Source organism: Lepidochelys kempii, chromosome 23, assembly GCF_965140285.1.
Source record: "Lepidochelys kempii isolate rLepKem1 chromosome 23, rLepKem1.hap1, whole genome shotgun sequence".
Classification (NCBI taxonomy): domain Eukaryota; kingdom Metazoa; phylum Chordata; order Testudines; family Cheloniidae; genus Lepidochelys; species Lepidochelys kempii.
The window spans coordinates 18089600-18112532 of record NC_136402.1 but is presented as its reverse complement, the minus strand read 5'-3'; the positions used below and the strand labels follow the sequence as shown (position 1 = coordinate 18112532).

The window sequence follows — 22933 nt, the reverse complement described above, 5'->3', positions numbered from 1 at the left end:
TGTGTCAGCGTTACAGGCAGCCAGGACGGCGACTGTCTGCCGCTATTTGGACCAGGGATTACAGGTGGCTCGGACAGCGACTGTTCTTATGTGGTGGGAGTTACAGGCAGATGGGATGGCCATCGTTGCTGGTCGGGGGTTACAGGCGGCCAGGAGAAGACTGTCACTATGTGGCAGTGGGGTTACAGGCAGACAGGATGGCGAGTGTTGCTATGTGGTCAGTGGTTACAAGTGGCCAGGGCAGGGACTGTTGCTTTTTGGTTGGGGGTTACAGCCAGTCGGGATGGCGACTGTTGCTATGTGGTTGGGGTTACAGGTGGCTGGGATGGTGACTGCCGCTAGTCGGAGGTTACAGGTGGCCAAGATGGGGACTGTCAGTATTTGGTTGGGGGTTACAGGCAGCCAGGACAGGGACTGTTGCTATTTGATTGGGGGTAACAGGCGGCTGGGATGGCGACTGTTGTGACGTGGTCGGGGGTTACATGCGGCCAGGGTTGGGGCACATACACTCTGTGTTTTTCCATGAGATCTGCTCTAGTTCATACAGGGATGTATTTGGGCCCTGCCATGGCCCAGGTTAGACACGTCCTATGGGTCCCTTCTGGCCTGAGAGCCTGTGAAAACACACACACACGCACGCGCTTGTCCCCTCCAGCAGGGGGTGCAGGGACACACACACACGGGCAGTCCCAGCCCTGGTCATGGCGCCACCACCCGGTTGTGCCAGGCGCTGCATGTACCCAGATCAACTCTCAATCTGCCTTTCACTACAGATTTTGGGGGGAGGCCCTGGCGGCACCAGGGGGACCCAGGACCAACCCGGCTGACTCCCCGCTGGGAACCTCCCTGGGTGGCTACTGACTTCACAGGGCTGGGCTGGTAGCCTCAGGAGTGGAGTGGGGTCTGGTGGTTAGGGTGGGGGCTGGGAGCCAGGACTCCTGGGTTCTCCCCCCAACTCTGCGTTCCCCTCCCCAGGTCTGCTGGTGCCCCTCACTCCTGATCCGCAGCCCCCTGCTAGTCCCCACCCCACCCACTCCGCAAAGGTGCTGGAGTCCCAATATCTCTGTGACTGGAAGGTACCCCCCCCCAGTCATAGCCTGGACGGGGTGCAATGGGGGGGGGGAGACTGGCAGCTGCTGTGGGAGGGGACTCTGGCTGGCTGTGCTATGTAGGGGCTGGCGGGGGGGGGCGGTGCTGGAAGCTGTGGATTGGAGCCGCTGTGGAGTGGAGGAGACAGGGATGGAACCCAGGAGTCCTGGGTTCCAACCCCCGCCCCCCCAGCTCTGCCCACTAGACCCCACTCCGTTCCCAGGGGACACAGGAGTCCTGGCTCCCAGAGTCCCCCTCTTCTCTACCCACTAGATCCCACTCCCTTCCAGGGGACCCAGGAGTCCTGGCTTTCCCATCCCCTGTTGTGCCTGAGTTTATGACCTGGCTTCTGGCTTGGGGGGAGGCGGGGGGGGCGGGGCGGATGCAGTAGGAGGAGGTCCCCCCCGAGCTACCCTCCCCCAAGTCCCCGTCACTCCTTCAACCTCCCTGCCTTTGCGTCACCATGGCGATGGTACCCAGCCCTCCGTCCTCCAGGATCCATAGCAACCCGGCACCCCCCCCGCCTGTCCCCATAGCAACCGTATCCCTGGCCTGCTGGCCTCATCAATAATTCCCGAGCTGTATAGTTGTTGACCATTGTGTAGGGGTGGAGGGAGGCTGGTGAGCCAGCCGAGGGGCTGTTTGTGTGTCTCCAGGGGTGTTTGTGTAGACATGCGTGCGAGTGGGAGTAGTCGTGTGTGTCTGTGCATATGTGTGTGTTTGCGTATATGTCTGGGGAGGGTGCACGTGTGTTTGTGTGTACACGCATGTGTATCCAGGTGTTGGTGTGTAGTCATGTGTACACGCGTGTGTATCCAGTGTTGGTGTGTAGTCGTGTGTACACGCATGTGTATCCAGGTGTTGGCATGTAGTCGTGTGTACACGTGTGTGTATCCAGTGTTGGTGTGTAGTCGTGTGTACACACATGTGTATCCAGGTGTTGGCGTGTAGTCGTGTGTACACGTGTGTGTATCCAGGTGTTGGCATGTAGTCGTGTGTACACGCGTGTGTATCCAGTGTTGGTGTGTAGTCGTGTGTACACGCGTGTGTATCCAGGTGTTGGCGTGTAGTCGTGTGTACACGCGTGTGTATCCAGTGTTGGTGTGTAGTCATGTGTACACGCGTGTGTATCCAGGTGTTGGCGTGTAGTCGTGTGTATACGTGTGTGTATCCAGGTGTTGGCGTGTAGTCGTGTGTACACGCGTGTGTATCCAGTGTTGGCGTGTAGTCGTGTGTACACGCGTGTGTATCCAGGTGTTGGCGTGTAGTCGTGTGTACACGCGTGTGTATCCAGTGTTGGTGTGTAGTCATGTGTACACGTGTGTGTATCCAGGTGTTGGTGTGTAGTCGTGTGTACACGCGTGTGTATCCAGGTGTTGGTGTGTATGTGACTGTGGTTGTGTGGGTACACATCTGTGTGGTCATGTTGGTGTTTGTGTGTCTTTGTGTGTGCGTGTGTACACGCGTGTGTATCCAGGTGTTGGCGTGTAGTCGTGTGTACACGCGTGTGTATCCAGTGTTGGTGTGTAGTCGTGTGTACACGCGTGTGTATCCAGGTGTTGGCGTGTAGTCGTGTGTACATGCGTGTGTATCCAGGTGTTGGCGTGTAGTCGTGTGTATACGCGTGTGTATCCAGGTGTTGGCGTGTAGTCGTGTGTACACGCGTGTGTATCCAGTGTTGGCGTGTAGTCGTGTGTATACGTGTGTGTATCCAGGTGTTGGCGTGTAGTCGTGTGTACACGCGTGTGTATCCAGGTGTTGGCATGTAGTCGTGTGTACACGCGTGTGTATCCAGGTGTTGGCGTGTAGTCGTGTGTACACGCGTGTGTATCCAGTGTTGGTGTGTAGTCGTGTGTACACGCGTGTGTATCCAGGTGTTGGCGTGTAGTCGTGTGTACACACGTGTGTATCCAGGTGTTGGTGTGTATGTGACTGTGGTTGTGTGGGTACACATCTGTGTGGTCATGTTGGTGTTTGTGTGTCTTTGTGTGTGCGTGTGTACACGGGTGTCTGTGTACACATTGGGGTTTGCGTGTACAACCTTGTGAGTGTGATTGTGTGAGCTGGTGTGTGTGTACGTGAGCGTGCACCAGTGGGGATGCCGTGTCTCTGTGGGCGTGGACGCGCGTGTGGGGGTGTGCGTGGTTGTGTCCAGCACTCTGGGTGTGTCCCTGTCTCTCACTCCCCACCCCCCACCCTGCTGGCTGTGGGGGGAGGGATGACCGCAGACCGTCTCGCAAGAAACACAGGGGGAGAGAACCCAGGCGTCCGAGCCCCCGCTGCTCTGACCCACCAGCCCCCCCGCCCTCGCAGAGCCGGGAGAGAACCCAGGCGTCCTGGCTCCCAGCCCCCCTGCTCTGACCCGCCCGCCCTCGCAGAGCCCGGAGAGAACCCAGGAGTCCTGGCTCCCACCCCTCCCTGCTCTGACCCGCCAGGGCCCGGAGAGAACCCAGGCGTCCTGGCTCCCACCCCTCCCTGCTCTGACCCGCCAGCCCCCCCCCCCCCCCGCCCTCGCAGAGCCCGGAGAGAACCCAGGCGTCCTGGCTCCCACCCCTCCCTGCTCTGACCCGCCAGGGCCCGGAGAGAACCCAGGCGTCCTGGCTCCCACCCCTCCCTGCTCTGACCCGCCAGGGCCCGGAGAGAACCCAGGCGTCCTGGCTCCCACCCCTCCCTGCTCTGACCCGCCAGGGCCCGGAGAGAACCCAGGCGTCCTGGCTCCCACCCCTCCCTGCTCTGACCCGCCAGGGCTCGGAGAGAACCCAGGCGTCCTGGCTCCCACCCCTCCCTGCTCTGACCCGCCAGGGCCCGGAGAGAACCCAGGCGTCCTGGCTCCCACCCCTCCCTGCTCTGACCCGCCAGGGCCCGGAGAGAACCCAGGCGTCCTGGCTCCCACCCCTCCCTGCTCTGACCCGCCAGCCCCCCCCCCCCCCGCCCTCGCAGAGCCCGGAGAGAACCCAGGCGTCCTGGCTCCCACCCCTCCCTGCTCTGACCCGCCAGGGCTCGGAGAGAACCCAGGCGTCCTGGCTCCCACCCCTCCCTGCTCTGACCCGCCAGGGCCCGGAGAGAACCCAGGCGTCCTGGCTCCCAGCCCCCGCGGCTCCCCTGCCGGGGGGATTCCCCGGCGGGGGGCTGCTGTCTGGGCTGGGGGCGGCCCCAAGTCCCGGCTCCGCCTCCCGGCTCCAGCCAGCGCCGGGGATGGAGGCGCCGCGCCGCGGGCCGAGCTGCTCCGGGCCCCGGAGCCGCCGCTGAGCCCCGGGGACCCCGCCCCGGCCGGGCCCCGCCATGTGGTGCCTGCGGGGCGCGTCCGAGCGGCGCCGGGGGCAGATCCAGCGCAAACTGCTGCACTGGTGAGTGCGGGCCCCGGGCCCCCCCGGCTGAACCCCCCCGGATCCCCCCCGGCTGAACCCCGCCCCCCGGGCCCCCCCGGCTGAACCCCGCCCCCCGGATCCCCCCAGGCTGAACCCCGCCCCCCGGATCCTCCCTGATCCCCCCGGCTGAACCCCCCAGCTCCCCCCCGGCTGAACCCCCCCGGCTCCCCCCTGGCTGAACCCCGCCCCCCGGATCCCCCCGGCTGAACCCCGCCCCCCGGATCCTCCCTGATCCCCCCGGCTGAACCCCCCTGGGACCCCCGGCTGAACCCCGCCCCCCAGCTCCCCCCTGGCTGAACCCCGCCCCCGGATCCCCCTGGCTGAACCCCGCCCCCGGATCCTCCCTGATCCCCCCGGCTTAACCCCCCTGGGACCCCCGGCTGAACCCTGCCCCCCAGCTCCCCCCCGGCTGAACCCCCCCGGATCCCCCCCGGCTGAACCCCGCCCCCCGGGTCCCCCCGGCTGAATCCCGCCCCCCGGATCCTCCCTGATCCCCCCGGCTGAACCCCCCTGGGACCCCCAGCTGAACCCTGCCCCCCAGCTCCCCCCCGGCTGAACCCCCCCGGGTCCCCCTGGCTGAACCCCGCCCCCCGGATCCTCCCTGATCCCCCTGGCTGAACCCCCCTGGGACCCCCGGCTGAACCCTGCCCCCCAGCTCCCCCCCGGCTGAACCCCCCCGGATCCCCCCGGCTGAACCCTGCCCCCCGGGTCCCCCCGGCTGAACCCCACCCCCCGGATCCTCCCTGATCCCCCCGGCTGAACCCCCCTGGGACCCCCGGCTGAACCCTGCCCCCCAGCTCCCCCCCGGCTGAACCCCCCCAGATCCCCCCCAGCTGAACCCCGCCCCCCGGATCCCCCCGGATCCCCCCCGGCTGAACCCCGCCACAAGGATCCTCCTTGATCCCCCTGGCTGAACCCCCCTGGGACCCCCAGCTGAACCCTGCTCCCCAGCTCCCCCCGGGCCCCCCCGGCTGAACCCCGCCACCCGGATCCCCCCGGCTGAACCCCACCCCCTGGATCCTCCCTGATCCCCCCGGCTGAACCCCACTGGGACCCCCGGCTGAACCCTGCCCCCCAGCTCCCCCCCGGCTGAACCCCGCCCCCCGGGTCCCCCCGGCTGAACCCCGCCCCCCGGATCCTCCCTGATCCCCCTGGCTGAACCCCCCTGGGACCCCCGGCTGAACCCTGCCCCCCAGCTCCCCCCCGGCTGAACCCCCCCGGATCCCCCCCGGCTGAACCCTGCCCCCCAGGTCCCCCCGGCTGAACCCCACCCCCCGGATCCTCCCTGATCCCCCCGGCTGAACCCCCCTGGGACCCCCGGCTGAACCCTGCCCCCCAGCTCCCCCCCGGCTGAACCCCCCCAGATCCCCCCCAGCTGAACCCCGCCCCCCGGGCCCCCCCAGCTGAACCCCCCTGTGCCTCCCTGGGGCCCCCCAGCTGAACCCCACCCCCCAGCTCCCCTGGATCCCCCCCGGCTGAACCCCCCTGGGTCCCCCCGGCTCCCCCCCGGCTGAACCCCGCCCCCCAGCTCCCCCCCGACTGAACCCCGCACTCCACCGGCTCCCCCCCCGGCTGAACCCCCCCAGCTCCTCCCCAGCTGAACCCTGCCCCCCAGCTCCCCCCAGATCCCCCCTGGCTGAACCCCCCCCGGACCCTCTGCCTGAAACCAGCCCCCGGGCTCTCCTGGATCCCCCCGGCTGAACCCTACTCCCCCGGTTCCCCCCAGATCCTCCCCGGCTGAAGCCCCCTCTGGACCCCCTACCTGAAACCCGGCCCCCCCGGATCCCCCTGCCGGAAACCCTGTCCCCCAGGCCCCCCCGGCTCCCCCCAGTTGAACCCTGCCCCCCCGGATTCACCCAGCTAAACCCCGCCCCCCCAGCTCCCCCTGGCTGAAATCCGGTCCCCCCAATGAACCCCCACCCCCTGGATCCCCCCCAGCTGAACCCCACCTCCCGGCTCCCCCTGCCTGAAACCTGCAGCCCTGGATCCCCCCAGGCTGAACCCCACCCCCCCGGACTCCCCTAACTAACCCTGGCCCCCGCAGCTGAACCCCGGCCCCCTGGATCCTCCCCAGATCCCCCGCCTGAATCCCCCCCCCGATCCCCTGAATGAACCCTGTCCCCCGGTTCCCTCCCCCCAGCCTGAAACCCACCCCCTCCCACGGATCCCCCCAGCCCCCCCATCTGAAACCCACCCCCTGGGCCCCCCCGAATTCCCCGCTGCCCCTCAATTACTAACTGCCCCTGGCCCCCCGACTGCCCCCTGGCCCTGGCCATGTAGTGTCTGCCGTGTGCATGAGACTGGTACTGCCGGAAGGTAGGACAAGCCGCAACATTGGTGAATGAACCCAGCTGTCTCTGGGTCACCCCCCCAACTGCCCGCCAAGCCCCAGTCGGCCCCCAGACTCCCCTGGGTCCCCCGGTCTGCCCCCAGACCTGCCAACTGCCCCCTGGTCCTCCTGGCCTCCCTGTCTGCTCCTGAGTCCCCCATCTGCCGTCTGCTCCCGGACCCCCCACACTGAGCTCCCCAGGCCCCTGACTGCACCCCCCAGACCCATCTGTCATTGGGTCCCTGCTGCCCCCTGCTGGAGGGAATGAACCCTGCTCTACCTTTGTGTGGGGTGGGGTTCCAGCTCTCCGTACCCTTCCCGTTCCCCGTCACCCAGGCCTCCTAGAAACATGGCCGGGCCTCAGGCGCAACACAGGGCCCCCTACCCCCAGTGCTGTCCATGGACGGCTCGCCCGGCAGTGCAATGCAGCCGTCTCTGAGGCGGGGCGGCTGGGGAACAGCTGCATATAACGCCGCACAGGGATTGCATTGGGCAAGAGAGCATGAGGGTCTAGAGCAGGAGGTGTCATCTGGGTAGAGGAGGGCACCTGCATGCTCTGGGTTCTAGCTCAGTGTGTGATCTGGATTTTCTAGGATGAACAGTGGGCCAAGTTGTCTGGGCTCTAAATCATGATGCACACTCGATACTCTAGTGTGAACAAGAGAATGGTTTGCTGTCGTTCTAGACTGGGTCGGGCTCTTGCTGTTCCAGAGTCGGTGACCCAACAGGCAGCCTGGGTTCTAGATCAGGATAGGCCTGGAGCCGACAATACAGGCTGCTGCCTGGGCTCTAGACCGGGGACAGGCCATTGATGTTCTAGAGTATGTCAAAGCGGCCAGCTGCTGGTGTTCTAGATCAGCTTGCACCATTGGTGTTTTAGAGACAAGCACACAGCAGAATGGCTGGGTTCTAGATCAGGATAGACCTAGAGCTGGTAATACAGGCTGCTGTCGGGGCTCAAGACGGGGGCAGCGGTGAGCAATTGATGTTTTAGAGGGGGTGACACTGCAAGCAGCCAGTGTTCTAGGTCTGGTTTCATCCTCAGTGTTCTACAGACAAACGGGCAGCGGATTGGCTGGGCTCCAGATCAAGACAGGCCACAGATGCCCTGGAACTGTCCGAACAAGATTCTAGACCAGGAGGGGGAACCCGGCTTCTAGAGCTAGCAGCTGCATGGGCTGTCTGGGTTCTAGACCAGCCTGTCCTCTCACTGTTCTAGAGTGGGCAGGTCACGGGGTGTCCAGGTTCTAGACCAGCTGCCCTCTCCATGTCCTAGAGTGGGTAGGTCACTGGGGATTTTTGGGTTCTAGGCCAGGCTGCCCCCTTGCTGTTGTAGAGTGGGCAGGACATTGGGGGTTTCTGGGTTCTAGGCCAGGCTGCCCCCTCGCTGTTCTAGAGTAGACACGCCATTAGGGGGCTTCTGGGTTCTAGACCAGGCTGCCCTCTCAGTGTTCTAGAGTGGGCAGGAAACAGGGGGTGTTGGGGTTCTAGACCGGGGTCCGGGCTCGGTTCCAAGGGGAAGGTGCCGGCCACTCACCCCCTGCCCCGTCTGCTCTCCCCGCAGCGTGGAGGGGGACCCACCAGGCAGCGAGGCTGGGGCGACGGTGGACAGCCCGGGCAGCCAGGCACCGTACTGCTGCGGGGCCGAGCTGCCCAAGGCTGGGGAGCCCTATGACCTGGGGCCCCTGACCTCCACCGTCTCCGCCTGCCACCCCCCGGCCCCCGGGCTGCCCTGGGCCCAGCGGGCGCGGCTCCAGCCGGCGAGTGTGGCGTTGCGCAAGCAGGAGGAGGAGGAGAACAAGCGATCGAAGGCCCTGTCAGACAGCTATGAGCTCTCCACCGACCTCCAGGACAAGAAGGTAGTGTGCCCCGCGCCCCGTGGCCCCCCTGGGATCCGCCCCTTCCAGACTGTGTCCCCACCGTGGCCCTCCTGGGATCCCCCACCTTCCGGCCTGTGTCCCCCAGGAGCCTCACAGTCTGTGTCCCGCCCATAACCATCACCTCCTGACCAGTGACACACCCCCAGGACTCCCCAGTCTGTGCCCCCCGGGACCTCCCCGGACGGTGATCCCTCCGCCCCCGGGACCATCATCTCCTAGCCGGTGACCCCCTGGAACCCCCTCTCCCAGGCTGCGACCCCCCGGCACCGCATCCCAGGCTGTGGTTCCCCTTGGATTCCCTTGGCCTGTGCCCCCCCAGGACACCCCCTCCCTTCCTGTGGTCCCCCCAGCACCCACCTCTGGGCCTGTGCCCCCCCCGGGACTCCCCTGGCCTGCGCCCCCCTTGCCACCTGTCTCCCCCCCCCCCCGCAGGTGGAGATGCTGGAGCGGAAATACGGGGGGTACTTCCTGAGCCGGCGGGCGGCCCGCACCATCCAGACGGCCTTCCGCCAGTACCCGCATGAACAAGAACTTCCAGCGGCTCCGCAGCTCGGCCTCGGAGAGCCGCATGTCCCGGCGCATCGTCCTCTCCAACATGCGCATGCAGTTCTCCTTCGAGGAGTGCGACAAGGGGCCCGGCACCGCCCCCTACTTCGAAGGCAAGCCGGCCTCCCTGGACGAGGGCACCATGGCCAGCGCCCGCCCCCACCTGCTGGAGCGCGGGGGGCTGCCCTACGGGGGCTCCTGCCGGGCCGGCCTGGACAGCGGCTCGCTCCACGCCTCCTCCGGCGACTTCTGCAGCGAGATCACCGAGCTGGAGGACTCCTTCGCCAAGCAGGTGGGGTGGGGACCGGGCCCCTGTGGGGCGGGGAGCTCCCTGCCCCCCACCAGGGACTGGGGGATCCCCCGTCCCCCCCACCTTAGCTCCCCACGCAGAGGGACTGGGGGAATTCCCCCCTCCCCCCAATCTTAGCTCTTCCCCGGGATCCCCCCTCCTCACAATCTTAGCTCCCCTTCCTGCTCCCCAGGGTTCCCCCCGACTGTGGGAGGGACTTATAGGGAGGAGAGGGGCTTGTATAGAGAAGAGGGACTAATAGGGCACTTGGCATAGGGGGAGGGGCTTATTAGGAGGGGAGGGGCTTCTGAGGAGGAGCTGGTGTAGAAAGGAGGGGCTTATAAGGAGGGGAGGCACTTAGGCAGTTCGTCTTAAGGGGTGGGGCTTATGGAGAATTTTGCATAGGGGCGTGGCTTGTTCGGAGGGGAGGGGTTAATGAGGCAGGTCTGGTTAGAGGGGGGCTTGTACAGAGGGGAGGGGCTTATAAGGAGGGGAGGGACTTAGTTCCCCTTAGGAGGTGGGGCTCATGAAGAATTGTGCATGGGGAGGGGCTTTGCGAGGAGGGGCGGGGCATAGGGGGCGTGGCCTCTCCTTTCACCCGCCCCGCTGCCCCGGCAGGTGAAGTCTCTGGCGGCGTCGATCGACGAGGCCCTGAACTGCCACCCGCTGCCGGCGCCGGAGGGGGGGGGCCCGGCCCCGCTGGAGAAGAGCGAGTCGAAGGAGCAGCAGGGGGACAGCGCGGCCACCTCCTTCAGCGACGTCACCCTGTACCTGGACGAGGGGGTGCCGGCCTCCCCCCTCTCCCTGGAGCGGCCCCCCAGCTCGGAAACCCCCGAGCCCGGCCCCCCACCGGCCCAGCCCCGGCCCGAGTTCTGGGGGCCCCCGCAGCGGGAGGAGAGCCGGGAGAACGGGGCCGGCCGGCGCGGCACCCCCTGCCTGGAGTGCCGGGACTTCCGCCTGCGGGGGGCCCACCTGCCCCTCCTCACCATCGAGCCCCCCAGCGACAGCTCGGTGGACCTGAGCGACCGCTCCGAGCGCAGCTCGGTCCACCGGGGCCTGGCCTACGAGCCGGACGGCTGCGGGGGCCCCAAGCACCCGCCCGCCCCCCCGCCCCCGGCCCCCTCCCCCCACCCCCTGCGCCACTACCGCCCCGAGCCGGCCCCGCCCCCCGCCCCCCGCCCCCCGGACGCCTGGGTCCCGAGCACTCGGACGGCGACAACGACAGCCTGCCGAGCAGCAGCAACTCCAACGAGACCATCAACTGCAGCTCGGGCTCCTCCTCCCGGGACAGCCTGCGGGGCCCCCCGCCCCCCGCCCCCCCCCGGCCCCCCCCGCCCGCCGGCCCCGGCCCGGGCCTGTGCAAGCAGACGTACCAGCGGGAGACCCGCCACAGCTGGGACTCGCCGGCCTTCAACCACGACCTCTTGCAACGGCGTCACTATCGCATCGGGCTCAACCTCTTCAACAAGTGGGTGCCCCGGGGCGGGGAGGGGCTTCCTCGGGGGAGGGGCTGAGGGCACTGTTTCCCAGAATTCCAGTTGGAGGGAGGGTTGCCCCCCCGATAGCCCTGCCCCTCCCAACTCTGCCGGTGCCCCACACTCCCGCCCCGCAGCCCCCGCCGGGGCATCGGACGGGTGGGGCCGGAGGCCTCACTCTCCGGTGCGGTCACTGATTGAATTGCTACTGAACGACACAGCAGCTGCTTCCCAGGCAGGGCCGTGTCTCCCCCGGCTGGGAGGCAGCCTCAGGGATCCAATTACCCAGCTGGAGCCGTGACTCAGCCCGCGCCTCGGAGGCGGATCCTGCTCCGGCCGTTAGACCCTGAGAAGGGGCCCCTTCCTCCCGGTCCTGGAGTTCTAGAATTCCGCCCATGTTCCGGATCTAGAGCGCCCTGGAACCAATCCACCCGGGAGCTTTAGCGGGAGATTTTCCCGCTGCGGATTTGGGTGCTGCCTTGTGTTCTGGATCAGTTTATCTAGTCCGTTCTTGGCTGGCCACATCAATGAAAACACGATTGCATCTGTGATAGAGAGCCAAATTGGTCTCGAAGCCACTCTAGAACAGCAGTCGGTCTTCCTGGGTTAATGATTGGCTTAATCATTGGTCTAGAACCAGCGTGTTCTAAAATGGCTCTCGAGTTGCACTGCTCTAGAACAGACAAATGCCCTACACTTTTGTTTTGCCTCAGGGCGACTGGCTTTCCTCTAGAGTGGTTGCGTTATGGAATAGCATTGAGGGCTCCAAAGAATCCAGAACCACAGAGCCAGGATTCTGGATTAACACAATATAAACTCTAGGTGGTGTCTAGATCGACTGTAATTTGTTCTGGAGTATCCCTTTTAGACTCATTGATGCTTCTACATAATCGGTCGCAATAGTACCTGGGTTCTAGGTTAACACTGGGCTGTGCTTGAATATGCATAGCAGATGTACTGTGTGTTCTAGGTAACCCACAGCTGGCCAGACACGTCTATCCCAGAACATAGTCTTGAATGTTTTCTCAAGACCTGCAAAAGCCCCCCTGAGATCCAGGTGTCCGGCACTCTTAGCTAAGCCCTTTGCTCTCAGCGGGCAATGTTTTCTAGAATGAGCACGTTCCCAACCTCTGATCTGGAACAGCAGAGTTATGCAGATGTTCTAGAACAACATCTTGTCTTCAGTGGTGCGGCTCTGGGAGGGCACTGTTCTAGATCAGTGAGCTCCTGTTGGAAGTGTCCAAGAACGGTGGTCTTGAATTACTTGCTTCTAGAACAGCAATGATCTGGAATGTCCATGTTCCTTCCAGAGGGGAACTGGCCTGTGTCTGGTCTGGTTCTAGAATGGCAGAGATCTAGCCATGTTCCTGCTTTCTCACCCCCCTCCCCTAGCGTCTCCTCTCCAGTTCCCATAGCCGTCTGCCCCAGGGAAGCGGTGTTCTAGAGGGTGGTGACTCTAGACCCTTTCTCTCCATGCCCTCAGGAAGCCGGAGAAGGGGATCCAGTACCTCATCGAGAGAGGGTTCCTCTCGGACACGCCAGTCGGGGTCGCTCACTTCATCCTGGAGCGCAAGGGCCTGAGCCGGCAGATGATTGGCGAATTTCTCGGCAACCGGCAGAAGCAGTTCAACCGCGATGTTCTCGAGTAAGGGGCTGCCGGGGGGGAACGTCTCCAGCAGGGGATGTTCTGGAGCAAGGGGGGGCATGGAAGCCAGTACCCGGAGCAAAGACAGCAAGCACAAATTGATCTAGAGCATGTGATCTAGAGTAGGGTGTATGTGCTGTCTGGAGAGGAACAATTGTGGGCAGCCAGTGGGTTTCCGACCCACCTTCCTGGGGGCGGTGGAGCTCTGGCTTTGGGCGTCATCCCGCACATTCTCCCACGAGACTCTAGAGACCGCTGGAGCATGGGAGGGATCTCTGAGCAGCTTCTGGAGGGGACCCAGCACTGACCTGCCCTCCCCTTTCCAGCTGCGTGGTGGATGAGATGGATTTTTCCAACATGGACCTGGACGATGCTCTGCGGAAGTTCCAGTCGCACATCCGGGTGCAGGGGGAAGCGCAGAAGGTTGAGAGACTCATCGAAGCCTTCAGGTCGGTTCGAGAACCTTCCCAAGGTGCTGAGGGGCGGTCAGCTCAATCGCTGTGAAGTCTGGCGTTCTAGACCTGGGGCAGGCGTCGTATAAAGCGGCTGGCGTTCTAGAGCACTGACGCCTTTAACAAGCTCGGTGAAAGCCTGACCCGTTCTGGAGCAGGATTGGCCTTCTTGCCACACCAGAACCCACGGGGTGTGTGTGTGTTGCGGTTTAAATACAAGACAGACAAGGCTCTAAGCAAGGAAGCAGGCTGGTCTGCCGACAGGCTTCTGCCTGTCAGCTTTTCCACCCTCTCTTTTATTTCTCTCCCCCCTGCTCCTACACAACACTCAGGGTGTGCCCTGAATGTTTCCAGGTGCATGAACTCTACATGAACCCTTCAGGGGGGTTTCAGAGTAACAGCCGTGTTAGTCTGTATTCGCAAAAAGAAAAGGAGTACTTGTGGCACCTTAGAGACTAACCAATTTATTTGAGCATGAGCTTTCATGAGCTACAGCTCGGGGGGGTCAGCTCAATCACTGTGGAGTCTGGCGTTCTAGACCCGGGGCGGGCGTATAAAGCGGCTGGCGTTCTAGAGCACTGACACCTTTAACAAGCTCGGTGAAAGCCTGACCCATTCTGGAGCAGGATTGGCCTTGTTGCCACTCCAGAACCCACGCGGCCTTCTAGAATACAGCCTATCTTGGTGGTCTGCTGGGATGTCCTGTAGAAGGCTGCAGGCATTGGTAGGGGCCTAGGACGTGCCCACAGTCCATGTTCTAGATAGCTGCACCACACTCTAGAGCCTACTTTCTAGAACCCATGTTCTAGATGGATATTATTCCAGGATGTGCCTGTCCGTCTAGAACAGGGTCTGTGTCGATGAGCGCCCCAGTGCCCTAGCAGGCCGGCTGCCCTGACATGCAGCCAGAGCTCTAGAGTGGGGCTGGCAGCGACTTAGCTGGAGAACACGGCCGGTGTTCTACACCGGGGGTGCTGGCGGACCGTGTTCTAGAGTGTGACATCACTGGCGGCGCTCTAGAACACGGCCTGCCTTCACCAGCGTCGCTGGAGATAACCACACAGCAGGCGTTCTAGACATGGCTCTCGCAGGGCGGTCGATGAATCGCATTTCACTCCAGCCATTCATTCCAAACAAATTAACTCGCTTAAAAAAACAAATCGCGAATCAGCTCCATTTTAATTGCACTGCTAAACAAGACCAGAATGCTGATTTCCATTGATTATAAATAGTTTTGGGATGTTTTTCTACATTTTCAAATACGCTGAAGTCAAATAAACACAGAAGACACGTGGACAGGGCCAACTTTACGTTGTTGTTTTTGACTGGATGTTTTTCTCCATTTTCAAATATCTTGATTTTGGTTACAACACAGAACGCAAAGCGCACAGGGATCACTTTTTAGGGTTATTATTTTTGACTGCAAATATTTGCCCTCTACAAAAGAGAAACCAAATAACTGGTATTTTTCAATTCCCCTCGGTCCTGTCCTGTCATGCAATCTTGTAATGGTGCAAGGGCACTTTACAGATGTAGAATAATCTTTTTTTACACAACTGCACTCAAAACCAATGCAATGTAAAACTTTAGTGCCTACAAGTCCACTCAGTCCTACATCTCGCTCAGCCAGTCGCTCAGAGAAACCAGTTTATTTACATTCACGGGAGATCACGCCGCCCGCTACTTATTGACAGCGTGATCTGAAATTGAGACTAGGCATTCACCTGGTCTGGTTGTAGCCTGTGTGGCAAGGTATTTCCGTGCCAGATTCGCTAAACATTCGTATGCCCCTGCATGCTCCGACCTGTAGCTCGCGTTGTGATTGAAATCAATATATTTCAAAATGAAGAGAAATATCCCAAAATACTGGTAATCGGTGGAAATTGGTGTTCTGGTCTTGTTGAAACCGGCGAGGAATCACGAGTCATTCTTTTAATGGTCCGTCCGCCCTAGATTCTTGGCCGTTTGACTCGGTGGCAATCTCATATCTGCTCTAGAACAGGCAGGGATCTAGACCGGCTGTGATACACCACAGGAGCCAGAGACCCAGAGCCTGGATCATCCGCTCTAGAACAGGCCAGGATCTAGAATGCCAGGGTTCTGCAAACGCCGCATCAACAGGGCATGCTTTGTTCTGGAGCATGCTGTGGAGGGCGATCTAGAAGGAACGCGTGTCGATGACGATCTAGAACACAGGAATCTCTCTGGAACGTGGATGATGTTCTAGAGTGGTCTAGAAGGCGGTTCTAGGCTGCACTGTGCTGTGGTGGGGGAAGGAGAATTATTCACTCTCTGCTTCCCGGCGCAGCCAGCGCTACTGCGTCTGCAACGCCCCGCTTGTGCGCCAGTTCCGGAACCCGGACACCATCTTCATCCTGGCCTTTGCCATCATCCTCCTCAACACCGACATGTACAGCCCCAGCGTCAAGCCTGAGAGGAAGATGAAGCTCGACGACTTCATCAAGAACCTCAGAGGTAAGTGGGGGGAGGGGTGCTCGGGAACCCGACGAATCCCCCGATGGTACCAGGATATAGCTGGGAAGGTACTTCGGAGGAAAGTAGCTAGATCCCTGGTCTAGAAAGAAACAGGATCCAGAATAGCTGGTTGACCGGGGGACTGTGAGAAGAGCTGCTCTAGAACCTGCCCCTAAACCCCATCGACATCCAGAACATGGGAGCCCAGGGCTTTGAGTGGCTGGGGCCTGTGCCAGATGAGATCTGTGCCTGGGATCTAGAACAGGTGGGGGAATCCTCTGCTCTAGAATGAGCTGGGCTCTGGAACTGCCAGGAGTTGTGCAAGAGGTCCGAGAGGCCAAGACCTGGATCCTCCGCTCTACAACAGACTGGGATTTAGAACAGCTGTGATCCACACCTGGGGGCGGTGGGCTAGAGCCACCGGGCCTGGTTATCTGCTCTAGAACAGCTGAGAGCCACAGCGGGAGCCAGAGCCCCATCTGCTCTAGAACAGGCTGTGTGACGATGTGACTCAGCAGGGAGGGGGGAGTGTTGACCTGGGAATGTGCCCTGGGGATGGTAGACCTGAGAGCCTGTCCCCTGAGCCAGGAGGGGGAGGTGACACCTCGGCCAGGAATGTGGACGGAGACTGCAGCAGGGAACCTGCTGGGTGGGTTTAGTTTCAGTTTGGGGCTGGGTGGAGAAACACAGGGAACCCCAGGCCTGGGGTCTAAGCTCCCTGCTCCCCCAGAAGGACTTGACTGAGGGGTCCTGGGTGTACCCACAAGCTCTGTTTTGGACTGTGTTCCTATTGTCCAATAAACCTTCTGTTTTACTGGCTGGCTGAGAGTCTCAGTGAATCCCAGGAAGAGGGGTGCAGGGCCTGGACTCCCCCACACTCTGTGACAACTGGTGGCAGCGGTGGGATTTACTGCACCCCGTGAACGGCGCTTCCTGCAGTAAGTGACTGGGGAGCAGTAAAACGAAGGGGAATTGACGGGGACCAGGCATGCTGAAGATTCAGAGAGAGATGGTTTCAAGGGGCAGTTAACCCCTGGGAGTGTGTGACCAGAGAGAAGGACTTTTGCAGTAACAGGGTCCCCCGAGGGATTGCAGCGAGCGGTCCCAGGGGCGGAGGAGTCTGCAGCTCGACCCTGGCAAAGAGGTGGTGACCTCAAGAAGGACTGGCATGCTAAGGGCTTTTCCTGGAAACCGTGGAAAGCTGCCCGGCCTGCGAGTGGCCAGCAGGGAGATGTACGCTAAACGCCTTAAGAGCGACCTGGTGGAGCTGTGCAGGCAGAGGGGGCTGCACATCAGGAGGTCCACCAAGGAACAGCTGATTGCCCAGTTGGAGGAGAGGGATCGCTTGGATGACCCGATCCCTGTCCCTGAGGGAAGCCGCCCGGCAGACGCAGCGTGGGCCCTGGGGCCTGACCGGGCTGGGAGGGGTCAGACTGCTGCCGAGGACATCCCGAGACCCTTCCTACCTATGCCTGGGGGAGGGGTTGGGGGAAGCCCAGCGAATACCGAGGGCACCCTGACCCCGGCACCCAGCAGGGGATCCTCCAGGTGGAGCTCCCCATCCCTGGAGCGGAGGCGGCTGGAATGGGAGAGGGAGATGAAAATGAGGAAGCTGGAGGATCATGAAAAACAACGTCAACATGAGGAGAAACAATGTCAACATGAACAGGAGGAGAGGGAGCGTCAGGAGAAGGAGAGGGAGCGTCAGGAGAAGGAGAAACAAAGGCAGCATGAACTGGAGCTGGCCAGGCTGAGGAGCAGTGGGACCCCGGCTGCAGTGAGTGAGGGAGGACCCAAGACTGCAAGGAGCTTTGATAAGTGCTTCCTGGCCCAGCGGAAGGAGGGGGAGGACATGGATAGCTTCCTGACGGCCTTTGAGAATGCCTGTGAGCTGCACAGGGTTGACCCTGCGGACAGGCTCCAGTTCCTCACCCCCTTACTGGACCCCAAAGCCGTGGAGGTGTACAGCCGAATGACAGGGCCGGAGGCAGGGGACTACGAACTGTTCAAACAGGCCCTGCTCCGTGAGTTTGGGCTGACCCCCGAGATGTACCGGAGAAGGTTCCGGAGTCAGCGTAAAACGCCTGAGGTCACCTACCTACAACTGGTCAACCGGATGCAGGGATATGCCGGCAAGTGGACAGCTGGGGCCCAAGCTAAAGAGGACCTGCTGGACCTAATCGTACTGGAGCAACTGTATGATCAGTGCCCTTCCGACCTGAGGCTGTGGCTGGTGGACAAAAAGCTCGAGAACCCCCAGCACGCAGGGCAGCTGGCCGACGAGTTCGTGAACAGTCGGTCAGGGGGTAGCCGGGAGGAGTCCCAAAAGGACAGCCCCCCTCCCCCCCCGATGCAGAGAGAGAGTCACCATGGGGCCTACCAGCAGGGAAATAGGGGGAACCCCCTCCCACGGGGAACGCCTGGCGTCGGGCCCCTCCGACCCGCTCGAGGGGACCAACGTGACCTGAGCTGCTATCATTGTGGCCAGAGAGGCCACGTACGGTCCCAGTGCCCCGGGCTCAGGGACAGACTGAGCAGACCCAACCTACCCAGGGTTAACTGGGTAGGGACCCAGCTGGACGAGGGGCAGACGACCCAGGCAAGGGGGGCTGCCAGTTTACCACCTGCTCAGGAGGGAAGAGTACCCCAGGCCAGCTCCGCCAGACGGCTGGAAGCTCTGGACTCAGGGTGCTCGGTTTACAGGGTGGGCGCGGGGCTGTCCCTCCGGAGAGAGTGCCTTGTTCCCCTGGAGGTGGATGGGAGGAAGGTCAATGGATACTGGGATACGGGCGCGGAGGTGACGCTGGCCCGGCCCGAGGTGGTGGCCCCAGATCGGGTGGTGCCCAAGACCTACCTGACCCTGACAGGGGTGGGCGGGACCCCATTTAAGGTGCCCGTGGCAAGGGTACACCTGAAATGGGGGGCCAAGGAGGGCCCCGAGGATGTGGGGGTACACCACCATTTGCCCACTGAAGTTTTGATGGGGGGAGACCTAGAGGACTGGCTAAGCAAGCCCCAGACCGCCCTGGTTGTGACACATAACCAGAGCCGGCGAGGGGCACTGCGCCCTGACCTCGGGGAGGGTACCGCACCGGAGGCGCAGGACCCTACCCTGGTGGGGAGGGAGGGCCGAGGGGCACGGCTCAGAGAGGCGGAGGCCTCGGACCTGGCCAGCGAGAGGGAACCGGGCCCCATCCCTTCCCCAGCCGCTGAGTTCCAGGCCGAGTTGAGGAAAGATCCCTCCTTGCGCAAGCTCAGGGACCTGGCCGACCTCGGTGTGGGACGGACCATGAGGAGAGGCTGCCAGGAGAGGTTCCTGTGGGAGAAGGGGTTCCTGTACCGAGAATGGGCTCCCACAAGGGAAGTGGAGTCCTGTGGGATCAGGAGGCAGCTGGTGGTCCCCCAGAAGTATCGCCGCAGGCTCCTGTACCTGGCCCATGACATCCCCCTCGCAGGGCACCAGGGAATCCGGCGCACCCGGCAGAGGTTGCTACAGAACTTTTACTGGCCCGGGGTCTTTACCACGGTCCGGCAGTATTGCCGATCCTGCGACCCCTGTCAGAGGGTGGGGAAGGCCCGGGACAAGGGGAAAGCGGCTTTGAGGCCTTTGCCCATCACAGAGGAGCCTTTCCAGAAGGTGGCCATGGACATCGTGGGGCCTCTCAGCAGGACGACCCGGTCGGGGAAGAAATACATTCTGGGGGTGGTAGATTTTGCCACCCGCTACCCCGAGGCACTGCCCTTAGCTTCCATTGAAGCCGACACCGTGGCCAATGCTCCTGACCATTTTCAGCCGAGTGGGGTTCCCCGAGGAAGTCTTGACAGACCAAGGCTCCAACTTCATGTCGGCCCTGCTCCGGTGCTTGTGGGAGAAATGTGGGGTCCGGCACGACTGGGCCTCAGCTTATCACCCCCAGTCCAATGGGCTGGTGGAGAGGTTTAACGGGACGCTAAAGATGATGCTGAAAACCTTTATGAACCAGCACCCGCAGGACTGGGACAAGTACTTACCTCACCTGCTGTTCGCGTACAGGGAGGTGCCCCAGGAGTCGACCGGATTTTCGCCTTTCGAACTGTTATATGGCAGGAGGGTGAGGGGCCCCCTGGACCTGATGAGAGACGAGTGGGAGGGGAAGGCCACTCCCGATGGAGAGTCAGTGGTGGAGAATGTCCTGATCTTCCGAGAGAGACTGGCTGAACTCATGGGCCTGGCCAGGGAGAACCTGGCCAGAGCCCAGAGGAAGCAGAAGGTCTGGTATGACCGCACGGCGCGGGCCCGTGCCTACGCCACCGGGGATCCGGTGATGGTTCTCATCCCCGTGAGAAAGAACAAACTACAGGCCGCCTGGGAGGGCCCTTTCAAGGTCATCAAGCAGCTCAATGAGGTGAACTATGTGGTGAAGCTGTCGAACCGGGCGCACCACCGCCGGGTGTACCATGTGAATATGATGAAGCCATATTATGCCAGGGGGAATGTGGTGTTGGCCGTGTGTGGACAGTGGGAGGTGCAGGGAGATGACCCTTTAGTAGATCTATTCCCTGGGACCAGAGCTGGTTCCCCCCTGGAAACAATTCCCCTCTCGGATCAGCTAACCCTGCCCAGCAAGCTGAGGTCAGGGGGGTGCTGCATCCATCCCGACAGCTGTTTTCCAACCAGCCTGGACGCACTAATCTGACTGTCCACCGGGTGCAGACAGGGTCGCACCCGCCGATAAGATGCTCCCCCTTCCGAGTCACAGGGAAAACTGCTCAGGACCTGGAAAGAGAGGTCCGGGACATGCTGGCTTTGGGGGTGATCCAGCCATCTGCCAGCCCTTGGGCCTCGCCGGTGGTGCTGGTCCCCAAAAAGGACGGGTCGGTCCGGTTCTGTGTGGACTATCGGAAGCTCAATGCCATCACTGTATCTGATGCCTACCCCATGCCCAGACCAGACGAGCTCCTAGACAAGCTGGGAGGAGCTCAGTACCTTACCACCATGGACCTTACAAAGGGCTACTGGCAAGTGCCGCTGGATGCAGATGCCCGGCTGAAATCGGCCTTTATCACCCCTCTGAGGCTCTATGAGTTCCTGACCCTGCTGTTTGGCCTCAAGGGAGCGCCGGCCACCTTCCAGCGCCTAGTGGACCAGCTCCTGAGGGGGATGGAGAGTTTTGCCGTGGCGTATATTGATGACATCTGTGTCTTTAGCCAGACCTGGGAGGACCACGTGTCCCAGGTTAGACAAGTGCTGGACCGACTCCAGGGGGCTGGGCTGACTGTAAAAGCGGAGAAGTGCAAGGTGGGGATGGCGGAAGTATCTTACCTGGGCCATCGGGTGGGGAGCGGCCACCTAAAGCCGGAACCAGCCAAGGTGGAGGTGATCAGAGACTGGCCCGCTCCCCACACCAAAAAGCAGGTCCAAGCCTTTATTGGGATGGCAGGATACTACTGACGATTTGTGCCCCACTTTAGCGCCATCGCCACCCCCGTCACTGAGCTATGCAAGAAGGGGAAGCCAGACAAGGTGGTCTGGACCGAGCAGTGCCAGGAGGTTTTCCGGGCGCTGAAGGAGGCTCTGGTCAGTGGCCCAGTTCTGGCAAACCCAGACTTTGACAAGCCCTTTGTGGTGTTCACCGACACCTCCGACACGGGACTGGGGGCGGTGTTAATGCAGGAGGATGAAAAGGGGGAGAGACACCCCATCGTGTACCTGAGCAAGAAGTTGCTACCCCGGGAGCAACACTACGCAGCCATCGAGAAGGAGTGCCTGGCCATGGTGTGGGCCCTCAAGAAACTAGAGCCCTATCTCTTCGGGCGACACTTCACCGTCTACACCGACCGCTCCCCCCGACCTGGCTGCACCAGATGAAAGGAGCCAACGCCAAGCTCCTGAGATGGAGCCTGCTCCTGCAGGATTACGACATGGACGTGGTCCACGTGAAGGGAAGGGCCAACCTGATAGTGGATGCGCTGTCCCGGAGAGGGGGCCCCGAACTTCCCCAGGTCACTGGTCACAGTGACCCCGCTCCGTTCAGTCTCGAAGGGGGGAGAGATGGGACGATGTGACTCGGCAGGGAGGGGGGAGTGTTGACCTGGGGATGTGCCCTGGGGATGGGAGACCTGAGAGCCTGTCACCTGAGCCAGGAGGGGGAGGTGACACCTCGGCCAGGAATGTGGACGGAGACTGCAGCAGGGAACCTGCTGGGTGGGTTTAGTTTCAGTTTGGGGCTGGGTGGAGAAACACAGGGAACCCCAGGCCTGGGGTCTAAGCTCCCTGCTCCCCCAGAAGGACTTGACTGAGGGGTCCTGGGTGTTCCTGTTGTCCAATAAACCTTCTGTTTTACTGGCTGGCTGAGAGTCTCAGTGAATCCCAGGAAGAGGGGTGCAGGGCCTGGACTCCCCCACACTCCGTGACAGGCTGGGATCTAGAATGACCGGGTTCAGCACCAGAGGCCGCAGCCTCTGTTCTAGACTTGCCAGGGCTCTGGGTTGAGGAGGGGGACTTGTATGGTGTTTGGCCCCACTCATCGCCGGGTCCGTCTGTGCATCTTTCCCCCCCAGGGGTGGATAACGGGCAGGACATCCCCCGCGACCTCCTGGTGGGGATCTACCAGCGCATCCAGAGCCGCGAGCTGCGAACCAGCGACGACCACGTCTCTCAGGTCCAGACCGTCGAGCGCATGATCGTGGGGAAGAAACCGGTGAGTGGGGCGGGGTTTCCCGGGAGGGAGGGGCCTCATAGGGAAGGGGTGGAGCCCTGGGAAGAGGGCTTGGAGGGTGGGGCTTCTTGGAGGGGGGCACGGCCTGTCAGGGGAGGGGCTTTTCAGAGAAGGAGGCGGGGCCTCAGGCGAGGGGCTTGGGTGGGTGGGGTCTCACAGATGGAGGCGGAGCCTGAGGGGTGGGAGGGACCACTGGGGATGTGTAGGGGAGGAGCTTGATGGAGAAGAGGTAGCGGCGGGGAGGAAGGGAAGGGCCTTTTGGTGGCTTCTGGGGGTGGGACTCTTGAGTAGACTCCACCCCCTCTGGCCCCACTGACCTTCCCCCGCCCCACGCCAGGTGCTGTCCCTGCCCCACCGTCGCCTGGTCTGCTGCTGCCAGCTCTATGAGGTGCCCGACCCCAACCGGCCCCAGCGCCTCGGCCTGCACCAGAGGGAGGTGTTCCTCTTCAACGACCTGCTGGTGGTGAGTGGGGGTGGCCCGGATACCTGGGTCCCATCCTCATCTAGTGGGCTGGGGCGGGGGGAGCTGGGAGACAGGACCCCTCGGTTCTCTCCCAGCTCTGGGAGGGCAGTGGGGGCTGGTGGGTTAGAGTGGGGTGGGGCTGGGAGCCAGGACTCCTGGGTTCTCTCCCAGCTCCGGGGCGGGGAGGGGGCTAGAGGGCAGAGCCGGGGACTCTCGCTGACCCG

The 22933-nt window shown here is 62.3% G+C and overlaps 1 protein-coding gene across 1 annotated transcript in view; it reads left to right on the top strand.

Moving 5' to 3' along the window:
* Positions 1–22933, top strand: part of IQSEC2 (IQ motif and Sec7 domain ArfGEF 2) — a 64393-nt gene that overhangs the window by 37291 nt on the left and 4169 nt on the right. Inside the window, 10 exon segments of the mRNA XM_073321511.2 lie at positions 8351–8645; positions 9099–9182; positions 9184–9504; positions 10120–10696; positions 10699–10969; positions 12460–12621; positions 12948–13070; positions 15382–15548; positions 22089–22228; positions 22584–22709. Coding sequence (XP_073177612.2) covers positions 8351–8645; positions 9099–9182; positions 9184–9504; positions 10120–10696; positions 10699–10969; positions 12460–12621; positions 12948–13070; positions 15382–15548; positions 22089–22228; positions 22584–22709 — 2266 coding nt within the window.